This window comes from Ambystoma mexicanum, chromosome 9 (assembly GCF_040938575.1).
Source record: "Ambystoma mexicanum isolate Mex_15411 chromosome 9, UKY_AmexF1_1, whole genome shotgun sequence".
NCBI lineage: Eukaryota > Metazoa > Chordata > Amphibia > Caudata > Ambystomatidae > Ambystoma > Ambystoma mexicanum.
In genome coordinates, this window is record NC_090931.1 from 592,131,173 (window position 1) to 592,143,942 (window position 12,770).

At 44.8% G+C, this 12,770-nt stretch overlaps 1 protein-coding gene across 3 annotated transcripts in view; it reads right to left on the bottom strand.

Annotated features, from left to right (window-relative positions):
• The window catches only part of PIGL (phosphatidylinositol glycan anchor biosynthesis class L), a 760,299-nt gene that overhangs the window by 446,711 nt on the left and 300,818 nt on the right, over positions 1–12,770 (bottom strand). The window contains exon 1 of one of the 3 annotated variants that reach the window (XM_069615217.1): positions 11,953–11,975. The exons of the other annotated variants lie outside the window; for them this stretch is intronic. Coding sequence (XP_069471318.1) covers positions 11,953–11,960 — 8 coding nt within the window. The 5' untranslated portion in view covers positions 11,961–11,975. Of the gene's footprint in view, positions 1–11,952; positions 11,976–12,770 lie in introns of those variants that run through there. 3 annotated transcript variants of the gene reach the window in all.

Below are 12,770 nucleotides of genomic sequence, written 5' to 3' on the forward strand. Positions count from 1 at the left end.
TAAATTCAAGTCTTCAATGGAATGCCATGAGGAGGCTGAAAAGGGATGCAAGGCTAGCCAGTGAGAGAGAAGAGGTGGAGAGACGAGAGAGAGCAAAGACCTAAGAGACAGAGGGAAAACTGTGTGTGAAATGGAGAAGAAGAAGCTGGTGCTCTGGGAGAACAGGGAGCAGACGTGTGACGGTGCCGCTCCAGCGTGGAACCAAAAACGCTGAACAACCGGCATGCAAGAGCAGGTGAAAGCCAAGCCAGGCGGAGGAGAAAGCGGTGGTGGTGTTACCACCGAATCAGAGTGGTGGGCAATCTTCCTTACAACAACGCCAAGACCATCCACGGGAGTACACAGCTCCCAGTCCGAGTAAGGATCCCTGTGACGTCCCAAACACGGGAACAGCACATCCAGGAAGGAGAGGCTAGGGAGAGTAAGCCACGGAACGGTGATGAGGAAGAAAGAGAATCCAAGGGCTTGTAAGTACCGCTGATGTTGCGCTGGAACTCAGAAGGTAAAACAGGGAATGGGAATACTTGCAAATCAAGTGAGACTCATAAGTTAAGTGAAAAGTGTCGTACTAATGGGAAAACTATTGGAAATAATCCAGGCAACCAGGACTGGTTGAGTGAGCTAAGAAGAAAGACAAAAACCATAGAATGGGAAAGAAATAAAAGTGGAGGCTTATCACTTTCGGGAAAAAGGCAAGGCCCACCAATATCTTGAAGAGAAGAAAAAGGGCACAAGGAAGAGACATTTGGGGAGAACAAACCTGCAAAGCCAGGATGCCCAAACTCATATATGATACTGCACCTTGGGAATGAGGGAATTGTAATTGTAACTTGAAATAATGTAAAAGAAAGAAGAAGAGTGTAAGAGAGTTTCAGGAACCGGATACAGTGGAGGACCCGGAACTATTTGCATCTGGTCTATTGAATAAAGAAACGGAAGTGAAACCAGTAGAGTAAGGAGAAGGGAACTGCCAACCCTTTAAAGTAACTGCATAACTTGATACATTGGATAATTAGAGACTATTTACATGTGGGTCCACCGAAAGAAGTAAGAGAAGTGAGACGTGAGAATAAATTTGTGAGAAAATATGGGCACCAGGAGAAGGGTGTCATTCTCCTGACCTTAGTTAGTTATAATAGTGGTAGGTTCAAATCGCTTAGATTGGGACAGTGGACGGGTTTGTTTTTGGACATTTATCCCGAATGATGGGCACCTTAGCTAGAAGGATAGGCAGTGAACACCCCATAGTTATACAGAGAGATAAGCCTTATTTTACTTTAAATGAACTTCACAGTAAGAACATGCCTTTACTGCGTCATGTCCTCCTTCTGATCCTCCACAATATGTTACTCGATTCTGTTGGGGACTTGAAAAACAGATACAAGCAAGGTAACTTAGGAATGTGGGGCCTAACTGAGGGTGGCCGAGGACTCGGATTTTAACATTTCCAGAGCCCAACCTCTCAAATCAAACTTCCCATGACTTGCAAGTGGCGTAATTACGCTGGACAGAATCCACACAGATAGACTTCTCAACAAACATCCCAAAGCTAAGCATTGTGACAACCATTACATTCCACCACTCTTGTAGCACCAATGAAAGGCTGCTGCGGTCCATTCGAGAAATGCGCATAATCTCATATCAAGGCTAACTTCTCTCCATCTTCCAAGATATAGCAGCTAACTCTATGGAAATTAATTAATTGCATTTAAACCGGTTAGCTGGAAGCTCAAGCAAATGTGCTTATGATGGACTTTTCAATTTGGTTTGCTTTTCTCTTGTGAAGTAAATAAGATGGATGCACTAATCCGGTGGAAGCATCCTCACTTCTGGGAATAAACATACATGGGGACTGAGGAAACCTACAGATGGAGGAAAAACCAGACTAGGGGTACAACAAAAACAGTGACACAGCTGAGCACATTGCACCCTTCCCCCATGTGCAGATACTCAATTTCCCATCTATTCCATTTCCTTCATCAGTGTGGAATTATTCTTGCTTGGAGATTCCTTTGAATTGGCCTTTTTTTTTCAATTGCTGTAATATAATCCAGTGACTTTTAACACCCACTGGTTTAAGGTATTTGCTGGGTATCCCCAACTGCAGGCCAAGGCATACACACCAAGGTGAGATCCCAGTCAAACACATTTGCTTTGTACGACAAGGTCAGTAATCTGACCGTGTCCCGATGGAATGGGAACCCCCCTTGGCCTGCGGTGGGAGGCCTAACAGGCTGGAAGCCAAAGCCAGTCCTATCGCAGAAGGAGCTGGTGGCAATTGAGAGGGCAGCAATTCCTGTCCCCTCCCCAAGTGTATAGAAACAGTACGAAGTTGTACCATCCCATACATCGGCAAACAAATGCTTGCCAGTCCTTTTCCATCATTCCAGGCACCATAGACATCAGAAGCCTGAACAAACCACTTGCAAGAACGTAGCCCACCAATCCCAATAACATAACCCATGACAGCCTCCAGACCGATCATTCCAATCAGCAGAGTTCTCCGTACAGCGCAAAGAGATAGCACCAAGCAGAGAAGCAGAACAGCTGCACAGCTGCGAGGAATGCAGCCAAACATCAACAGCATACGTTGTGGTCCGGATGTAAACACAGAGCCACACAAGAGGCTTGTACAACTGTGCCACGGGGTGACTCTTTGCAAAACAAATCCTCAAAACCTTCCTGGGATTTAACCGCAAAGCGGCCTCCTAACACGAACTGAGACACTCGCCAAAGCGGGCCGCCATTGTCGCAGCCCTGCAGTGCTGTGCAGACGAAAGGGGCGGGGCTTAGCCCCCATTTGTAAATGTTGATAAATAGAACACTCATAAGCAAGGGACGTTAAGATCAGGTGGGTTTGGGCCATAAGTACAATGGGAGAAAGAGGGGGAGGATAAGAAGGGTGACGGGAAAGAAGAAGGTGTGCGTTGTTTGGGTAAGGACAGAGCAGAACGGGGTGACAGACCAAGAGACCAGCAGAAGGAAGGATGGTGGACTGGAGAGTGGAGTTAATTTGAAGAAAAGTTGATTTATTGGTTGATGAGAGCAGGTGGTACTGTGTGGTGAGTGAGTGTGCAAGGTGGGTGAGTGAGAGTAGTAGAGGAAGTGTAGAGAGTGAGTGGAAGGTGATTGAGAAAGGGAGAGGATGCAAAAGTAGTAAGAAAATCCCAGGGAAATTTAGAGGAATTGGTTTGCAAAGGGTCACCCCGCAGCAAAGTTGTACGAGTCTCTTGTGTGGCTCCATCCAAACCGCGACGTATGCTCTCTCTGCCACGTCATAATGTTCCACTCCCAGTGTGTGCCTATTACAATATCTTCCTCCCTATGAGGAAATCGACCATCTGCACAGTGAATGTGCGCTCACCTGGGCTTTTTTGAAATTTTAAATGAAATTGAATGATGGTAGATCAACCTCTGGAAAAGGCGTGGAGCTAATCCGCACACATTTTCCTATGCTCACTGCACGACATACGGATCGGCCTGTGAACTCTGGGTGGATACACCATACAGGAGCAGTCCCCCGTCATATTTAGTTGGTATCTGACCGGTGGAGTACACGATGCATCTCCAGAAGAGGGAGGTCCAAACCTTGCCCCTGCCACGGCCAGCCTAATTAACTAACAAAGGCTCCATGCATCCACCATTGTTGAGCCCTGTAGCTGGTGGCAGCATTCACATACTAATCAGATTTTTGTTCAAAAAGGCCCAGATGGGGCCTGGCTGCAGAGGCTAACAAAGGAGACAGGAAAACCCAACACCCTTTCATATGCACTGTGCCAAACTGATGCCAGCTCCTGCCCTTAGTATCGATTGGCAGTGAAATGTCATGTCTAGGACTGTGTGTTTACAGTAGTCATCCACATTCAGAAGGTACGATTATGTGAATTGACAGAGCCAGAAAGTTTGGTCTTGCTGCAGCTTCAAGGGAGACCTACCGCTTTACTCAGGAACCACAGAGTGCTCCATTAACCAGAGGGATCCTTTGGTCCACAACAGACAGGAAGATGGGTGGGACTTAGTATTGTTTTCACCCATTTACCTTTTCTGTTACAAAGCACTCTGGTTACGACCTCACGCATACAGAAGATTGTTGGTGGGGACCCAGGATTGGCTCATTAAGGTAGGCTTAGCCTACAACTTTCACTGCGGCCCATTTGGCTTTAAATGAGGACTAGCCCCTATTTTGGCAGATGTGAAGACTTTACAAGGCATAGCAAGAAAGACTCATCATTGAACCCTGGCTGAAGGTACAGTCTGCCTTACATCTTCCACCACTGAAGGCTGGGTTCTTAACACCCATTTTCTAACCTTTCTTTCAGTAATTGGAACAAGAGTTCACAAATCAATCCACAACAAGGACATGATTGCACAAGTCCAGCCATAGGACTTCGAGATCAATATATTAAGGGCTCCCACCGACAAGTAAGACCCTTACGGAAATGTGTGCACTGCCTTTTTCCAATCATAGTGCAGTCATAAACAGACCCACCACTAAATTGTGTGTGGTTTCTTCTACTCTTTTTGTTTCACCCATAGGAACCCCGGTATACAAATAAAATACAACAAATTGTGACCACGTTCTCCTAGACTCTGTGAAGGGGAACAACGACCAACCCATACCATAGCCATTCTGACCATACGGTAAGACCAATGACCTATGCTTCAAAGATAGGCCACTTCATTGCTACAAAAGAGCAGCATTTATATGCCTTTTTAAATTATGCTAACACTGAAATCACATACATTCTAAACAATACATCTTGTGTCATCTGAAATCACATACATTCTAAACAATACATATTGTGTCATTTTATAACAGAGAACCGTAGGACACCCTCAATCCAACCTGCTTGTCTGTCCTGATGAAGGCCAACCACTTGCCAGCCATACTAAAGGGCCTTTGAATTGGCCGAAACACAGTATTGTCGACTACCTATTTTTGTAAATGGTTTGTATTACCAACACTGTCATTTGTGTACTGTTTTTGTACTTCACATACATGTCATCTGTTCACTGAAATCCCTAGACCGTGTAAGGGATGATGCATGCCTTTATGCATTCAATTCCAGTCAATACAACTGGACTGAAAATGTGTGTATTATGTACCAAGTATCTGTTATTAATGTGTGTCCTGCTTTGAGAAACCAATATTGAAAATTATATTTTATGCATTAAATATTCTGGGGCAACACATTGTTTTGTGCTCATACTATAATTGAGAGTAACATTTTGCTTCATTGAAGGTCAATGTGATGAATGTATGTGTTTTTCAGTCACCCTGATCACTTTACTATATAGACCAGTGAAGGTAGGCCAGGACCTCCATGAGGGAAGCAAGATCCCTCCCCTAAACATCTCCCAGGGAACAGAGTGAGATACTGAATCCAGAGGACCCTACAGCAGCTCCAGAACCGATGCCCAGTCAGCCCACAGCATGTCCTGCTAGTATCTGCAGCCAAGCTTCCTAGGTGGGAAGTGCCAGAGAGTCTCTGAACCAAACCAAGGACAAGGCATCTGCCTGCAACACTCTCCTCAGCTTTGGGCCGTCCGCACTAAAGGACCACAAGAGCCCAGTGAAGAAACTAGGAGAAGTTCATCGACAAGCATCTACCAGTGTCCGCCTTATAAGACATTTTCAAGCAAGTCGAGCCCCTCGAGCTGCAACTGACTGCACCGTTGACTGTTGTTACACTGCAGTCACTAAAGCCATTTTAGACGCCTAAACCAGTGCTTCAGAACCGCCGACCAGCACCGACACAATGATTTCTGACCTGGAGCAGCCATGTAGGCCAGCAGCCATGTAGGCCAGCCTGCAGCGGTCCATCACAGCTTCACTCGCCGAACTGCCTGCCACCTGATACCAGCAGCTGTCTCCCATCTTGAATTGTGTCGCAGAAGCTGCAAAGCGCCCTGAAACCGACTCGGGCACCAAGAACTCCTACAGCACAGGGTACATTGTGGTTCTATCCCCCTGTTCCTTCTCCAAAGGCCCCTAGTGACATTTCATGACCATTGCTCTCTTTGTGTTGAAACCAAGTATCCTTGAACTATAGCGATTAATCACTATACTGACTTCCCTCCTGTCAGTATCCAGAGTGCATCCCTTTTCCTTCTTTGAAACTGTCTGTCATCTGCATTCATGTACATGATGGGTTGTATTTTGTAGTGTGCTAGAACTGTCTGTTCTGATGATAATAAAGTAATTATATTTATACAACCATGACTGCACAGTCCCTTTTATCATTGGGTAATTGTATTTTTGCAGTGTTGCAACTAATCAACGATCCACAACCTTTCGGAGATAAGCCTGCCATTCTGTCCATGTGACCAAAATTGGACAAGGAGGTTTATAATCTGCTCGTGTTTCCAATCTGTTCTGATCCCTTCTGGTGTACTAGAGCTGTGGGGCCGATTGATGGTTTAGAAACCGATATTCATCCCTGGACCAGTGGTGCCCCAGAGGTTTATTTGTCATACTCCCACTACTCTCCTTCCTCCAACTCCTCCCACTTTCTCTCCCCTCTCGTCTTAAGTCTTCCTACTCTGTGCCTGTGGTGTGTCTCTTTCTACTACCTGCCTCTACCCTCCGATGTTACTCATACATACTCTCTCTTCCTACTCCCCCTCCACACTACTACTTTCACCTACTCCCCACACTACTTGCCTTCACCGGCTCCTCCAGGAACTTCCTACGGTCTCCATGCTAATAATCCAAAATCCCAACACACTGTATGCCACGCAACATGATGCAGCCTTTAGTGCATCAGGCTGCTAGTTACTGCTGTGCAAGAGTGTGTGGTTGTGTGGCGAGTGTAGTTAAGAAGATTAGTGGAAGGAGCGACTGTGAAGCGGATGGAGGGATATTGCGTGTAGAAGTCACTCCCATAAGACTGTCCTCTTCAGTAATATGCCCAATGAGTACAAAGGGGTTGATTTACTGAGAGGTCACTTTTGGAACAATCTCCAATCACATACATTGACCAATTAGATTGGAGAAATGATACACACCTTTAAGGGGAATGGTTTATGCTCTATAAAAGTTAAAACCCATAGATTCTGGACACTCACTCACAAACTAACTGGCTAACTGAAGGATAATTGATAACAACAGAAAATAGAATTTAATAGATTGCATTCCTTTGGACCCATTTTGGATTAATAGCAGAGCACTGTAAGTGAGGACTATCTGGATTTTAGAACCCAGGCCTTCTCCAGTAGAAAAGCCAGCAGACAGGTCCAATACAGAAAGAGGGAGACTAAGCTGTTGGAGGGAAGCTGGCCCGATCTTGCTGTTGCCCAACTTTTCCTAGAAGTGGAGAAAGGAAACGGTCCTTAAGAGGGTGCCCATTTGTCTGTGAGACAGCCTCAAAAAAGTCCTATGCAAGTATGTCGTTAAGGGGAAATATAATTCTGAGGGGAAAAATACACTAAAGGGAAATATATTAAATCCCAGCCCCTTTCATTTGAAAGTACTGAGGGGTGGGTGGTAATTTTAATATTTTTTAAAAATTTAATTGTTCATTTAAATGGAACAATTATGTAAATTGGCTCTACTTACGGAGAGATTAAAGAACATTTCACAAGTATATGCTTCTGCAATTATAGATGTGATAGAACAGGTCCTATGATGATGTGTATACTGGGAGACCTGCTGACTCCTCCTCTGTGTAATGAGTAAACACAGAAGAAGTATTCAGGGATCCAAAAGGATCTCTCTCACTTTCTGCATACCAAGAAAAATGGGGTAAGTAAAGTCAGTTCCTGGTAACATCAACAAGCAGAGTCTTGTTACTGGTGCAGATCCATTTAAGAAAAATGCGAAAGCATGATGAAGCGCTACCCATTTTCCTGCCATAAGTTGTTAATTGAAAATGAGAAGTGTACATTTTTACACATTAATGCAATAGCAAGACCACTGAAGGGAGTTTAGCAAACATATGCTTTCATTTTGGAAGTGATTCACATACGGGAATGTTAAGTAGTCTGTGTTACAATTGAGTTTTCTAGAACGCGGTTCAAAATTCTGACATGTTCTTGAGGAGGGGGAATGTTTATTTGCAATTAATAAGTAGTAGAGAGATTTAGATAGGCAGAGAAGCTCTGATTTCAGTTGGCTTTCTATAAAATGACAATTATATCTCAAGCCCTCATACACTGTCCAGCGGATGGTGGATTTGTACTCAGGATAAAACAAATGAACATATCCCCTCTCGACGGGGTGGAGCCCCTTACCCTTTCAGATTCACCTCTCATGATTTTCTATATCTTCCATTGTCAGGCTGAATTCCTCATCCTTCTGCTCCAGATCTTTGATTGGCAAGTCCAATCTCAGCTTTATTATTTCTGCCGACATTTGATTATTCCTGAGGGCTTCAATGCAGTCTTCCACCATAAGTTCTGACATGGAGGCCTGCAGATCGGTTCTTAGCACCTTTTAAAATGAGTGATTTGATGGATACCTCAACCGCCAATTAATCATCTATCGCAGAGTCGGCAGTCAGCCCTATCATGTACATTATTAACTGAGGGGGAGAACAACACTGGTACTTCTTCCTTCTTTTCTTTCTTCCTTCATCATTGCCCGGCAGTCAGACCCCAGCGTTTATGTCCTTAATCCTCACTACCACTCTCCAGCACCCTCCCCTCCAGGTGCTTATCTTAAAAGTGTTCAAGAAGTACGGGTGTGTGGCATGAACATGGGTCTAATCTATGTTTGGCTTCCCGGACCCCAAATTTTCAACCTGTGGGACTCAGCACCACATCAGCACACACAGCGTCAAGGGAGAAGCGAGCAGGGTGGAAAGGCCTCTCATCTTTATTTATGATGTTTATTCTTTACTGCTTACCTCCATTGTAGCTGTCCTAAGAGGGACACTCAGCCCCCACACTTCATGAACTCCAAACTCTTCCCCCAGCGCAGAGCCAAAGCCAAGATTCCACAGCCGCTGCAGGCTTTCTAGGCAGAGCTCTGCCCTGCCACCGTGCATCACTGGCCGGAGGCCGAGGGATCCCACCGAACCACCACAACCCTCTAGTTCAAGACCCAAGCCGTGGATCCACTTCCAGCACTCAAATACTGAGACAGCGCCTCCTTCGCCCTCCCCCAGGCTCACTCCAGCCACGCAGCTGTGGCGCTACGTGGATGGGCCGCTACACTTTGCACAACTCTTAATGCCATACTGGGATGGATCATGTACCCGAGAGTCCTATGTAGGCATGGGGGTCTCGTTTTAAATATTTGTTGCAGTAATGGCTTTCAGAGCAAGACACTTTGGTGGCCATATTGTCCGTGAGATCGCTTTAAACCCCTTTAAGAGGAATGGTTTGTTAAAAGAACGCAACTTAAGTATTCATCAATGAGGTTATGTTGTCATCATAAGTACAATATGGGCCTCTCTAAGCCGCATAAAACTGCACGAAACTGAGTCAATTGTTGTCTAGTTGGATATGCCTCGGACACCCAAGCTCTGTAATGAAGAAAACAAGGCACTTCCCACAACGCATTTTCGCTGCAGAGAGATGTTTAAGGAAAACAAACATGGAAAACCCTCTCTTTTTTAGGTGCACATTTTCATTTCTCATATGTCATTGGTTTACACTTTGGGTGCTAGGGTCACAGTATGCAAGTATGGCAATTACATTTTTCAGTATGAGGATACCGTGTTACGGTATGCTATGAATTTTGTTTATGGCTTATGGACAAGATGGTTCAAATTATTTGTAAAAGTTGTTGGGGATTTTTAGCTGTTATATCTGAGGTTGTTTTAAAGATTGGTAGCATGGTTAATGCGCTGAATTAATGCATGTTATTTTTCTACAGCCACCTGAGGACGAACTATTTAGGGTACTTTCTAATGGCTGCTTCATTTTCTGAATAAAAAGCACTGAATTTTCTCTTTGGATATTATAAAAGAGTACATTAAACTAGGTCAAAAAAGTAAAGCGGTCATCACTCATTGTCTGACGGCTGACTCATTACTCAATAAGTCTGGTTTTTGAGAGATTTACCTATGCAGGACATAGACCAGTCACATGTTCCAACAAGTTGCTGGCGTAGGACATGAGGGGCAGGGGGGACCAATCCCCCCCCATAATTTTAAGGAGGGGGATATAATGGCATTTATCCTCCCCCCAGAATCTCTGAGGTGTGACTTGTGCACTGTCACTGATGCTGCATATTCCTGGCCAGAGTCGGACTAGGACATAAAATCGGGCACCAATGCAAAAAGTGTCCCACAGTTGCAAATGGCTATTCATTCCTTTTGTGACACTGTTTGAATAGTAATCAAGATATTTTTTGTTGGATAAAATGTGATGCAATTTGTGCATTTTGAAGAATATTTATTCAGCAACACTGGTCAAAACTACTAATGGCAGAGCGGATGAACTCATCAAACTGGCACAAATTGGCAAAAAATGTGGCCCACTTCGACCAAGAATACTGGCCCCACCAGCGTTTTGCGTTTTTGACTTGGCCATGGGCCCATTGCCCTATAGGCCAGTCTGAGCCTGTTCCAGGTTGGAGACAGTTACCACCATGTAAATGACACCAGTTCTGCTCGCTGTGCGCACTTTGGCTCCTGCTCATTTGACTCAGGCACCGCCCCGGCCGGGGAACAAACTGCATGTGCCTTGCGCAGTGGACTGCAGCGCAGCCCGGGTGCGTCCTGAGTCTGCTGCTGACAGACCTGACATTCGACAAGGAGGCAGAGAGCAGGAGCAGGCAGCAACACGTACTCTATGCTTAGTCAGAGTCAGGCTGGGATTATATTTGCAGCAATCGAAATTCAAGCGGTTGCTGGCTGGCAGTGGCTGCTGATGACTCTCTTGAGTGGAGTTTGTCTGATTTAGCAAGACTCAGACTGAGTCTGAGTCCGAGGCAAGCTAAAGGTTAGTAGTAGTGTGGGGGGAATAACATAATATGCTACATGAGTGTGCAAGGTACTAGGTGGGTTAAACGGACAGCACTGTCCGAAGGACAGTACCTACGTTTTGCTATAATCTCAGCCCCTCGGTTTATGGGTGGCTGAAAAGGAGAACGCTCGTACCCCCATGCCATCCCCAAATTGATCGCAGAGTCTAAGCAGATGGAGCACTGGTGTGTGCATGCCTATAAGAACTTTTAAAAGCTAAAGACAGACTGGATTATTTCTTCTTGCTGCAAACCTCTAAATGCCTAACGTGGGTTTTCGGGATTACATTTTCCATGTATTTCCTCAAGGAAGCTCTGCAGTGAGGTTTTTCCAGCTTCCAGTCCATCCTCATTTTAGCTTGCAGTCTGTAGTCGACTGCATCTCCGCTGGAAGGGACTTCAAATCGTGCTGAGACTGCCCTTGCTGCAAGCAGGATCCTTACGGCACTGCATGCTTTGCGATTGCGCCATACAGAATAAAACCATCTCTAGGAGGGAGTCCTTATGACTTGTGTTTATACGGATATAGATGTTAGCAGCTAATCCCATTCCTTTGTAAAACTTAAGTTCAGGACTGAAGCGGTTGAGTGTTGGGGACACGGGTGGGTTCATTTTATCAGCCAAGCTTTCAAGCGATGGACTCTGAAATGTTTCTTAATTGAGAAACCACCCCATCCCCAGGAAGCAACACCGTTCCAAGAGGAAGCTCCTTTTGGCATCTCCAGCATTTTCTTCACCCCTTTGCCACTTGCAACAATTGGGTGCATCAGAGCACCTAAATAGTTGCAAGAATAATGTGCTTTCTGTATACTTTTTTATATATTGTCTGATATGCGGGTGCAGTAATTCTAGCGCTTGTGATTATAAAGTGTTGTTTAAGCACTAGGCCACTGTTACTGTGTGGACTCTTGAATAGTTTTCTGGGGGCGTGCGTTTATATTCAGAACCCCACTCTTTGGATTCTGCAGGCTGCAGCACTGCCCAATAAAATGTCAACGTCATCTGCATTTTTGTACAAAAAAACAAAATTAACATCCTACCTTTGCATATTCTTCCTTTGTTACCTGAAGATGTAGGAATTACAAAATGCAGTTCAATAGAAGTGTTTTTTAGTGGGTGATCATTCCATTGTGCATCGCTGACATCAGTCACTACATGAATATACATTTTCTCTAATGAATTATCTGGCAGTCATGGGTAATGTTTGGTTCTTTTGCAGTAAACATGCAGAGAACGTAGTGGGAAATGCAAATAGAAAAAACAATCTTTTTGGCCGCATATTACATCGTCACACACAGGTTCCTTTCTTTTTGGTAACGGTGGTTTGGAGGAGCCCATCTGTTAATGTCCCCAGCGGTTGCTATATTCCGAGCATTGTGCAAATTGACGAGGTTGCAGTGCAGTCAGTAACATGATGTTAAATGTGCCAGTGACAGAAGTCCTACTCCCTACGGTCATGGGAGTCTCAAATAAGCTAGTATGCGTACCTACCATCCTATATTGTTCAGCACTCTTTGGGCCTGATTTACAAAGTGTTTTTTAATTGGATTCCTCCATTGTAAAATGCTTCAGGCCCATTGTTTCTAGAGCCAGATATGTAAACAAGAGCCTGGCACTTGATCTCTTGTGCCCATTGCACTGTTAGGCAAGTGTCAGGTGATGGAAAGTTAGTAACTGCAACGTGCATGTACCAAACCATCATAAATAAATATGCTGTGTGCATCATAACATTGTGCTTCATATGTCTTTAGTTCAAAAAGGAACTCTGAGGTGAAACGGTGAAACCCATGTGCCTGAAGAAAGCAAAACCAGAGATGATTTTCGATTACTTGCAGCAGTCGAACCTCACAAAGGAAAG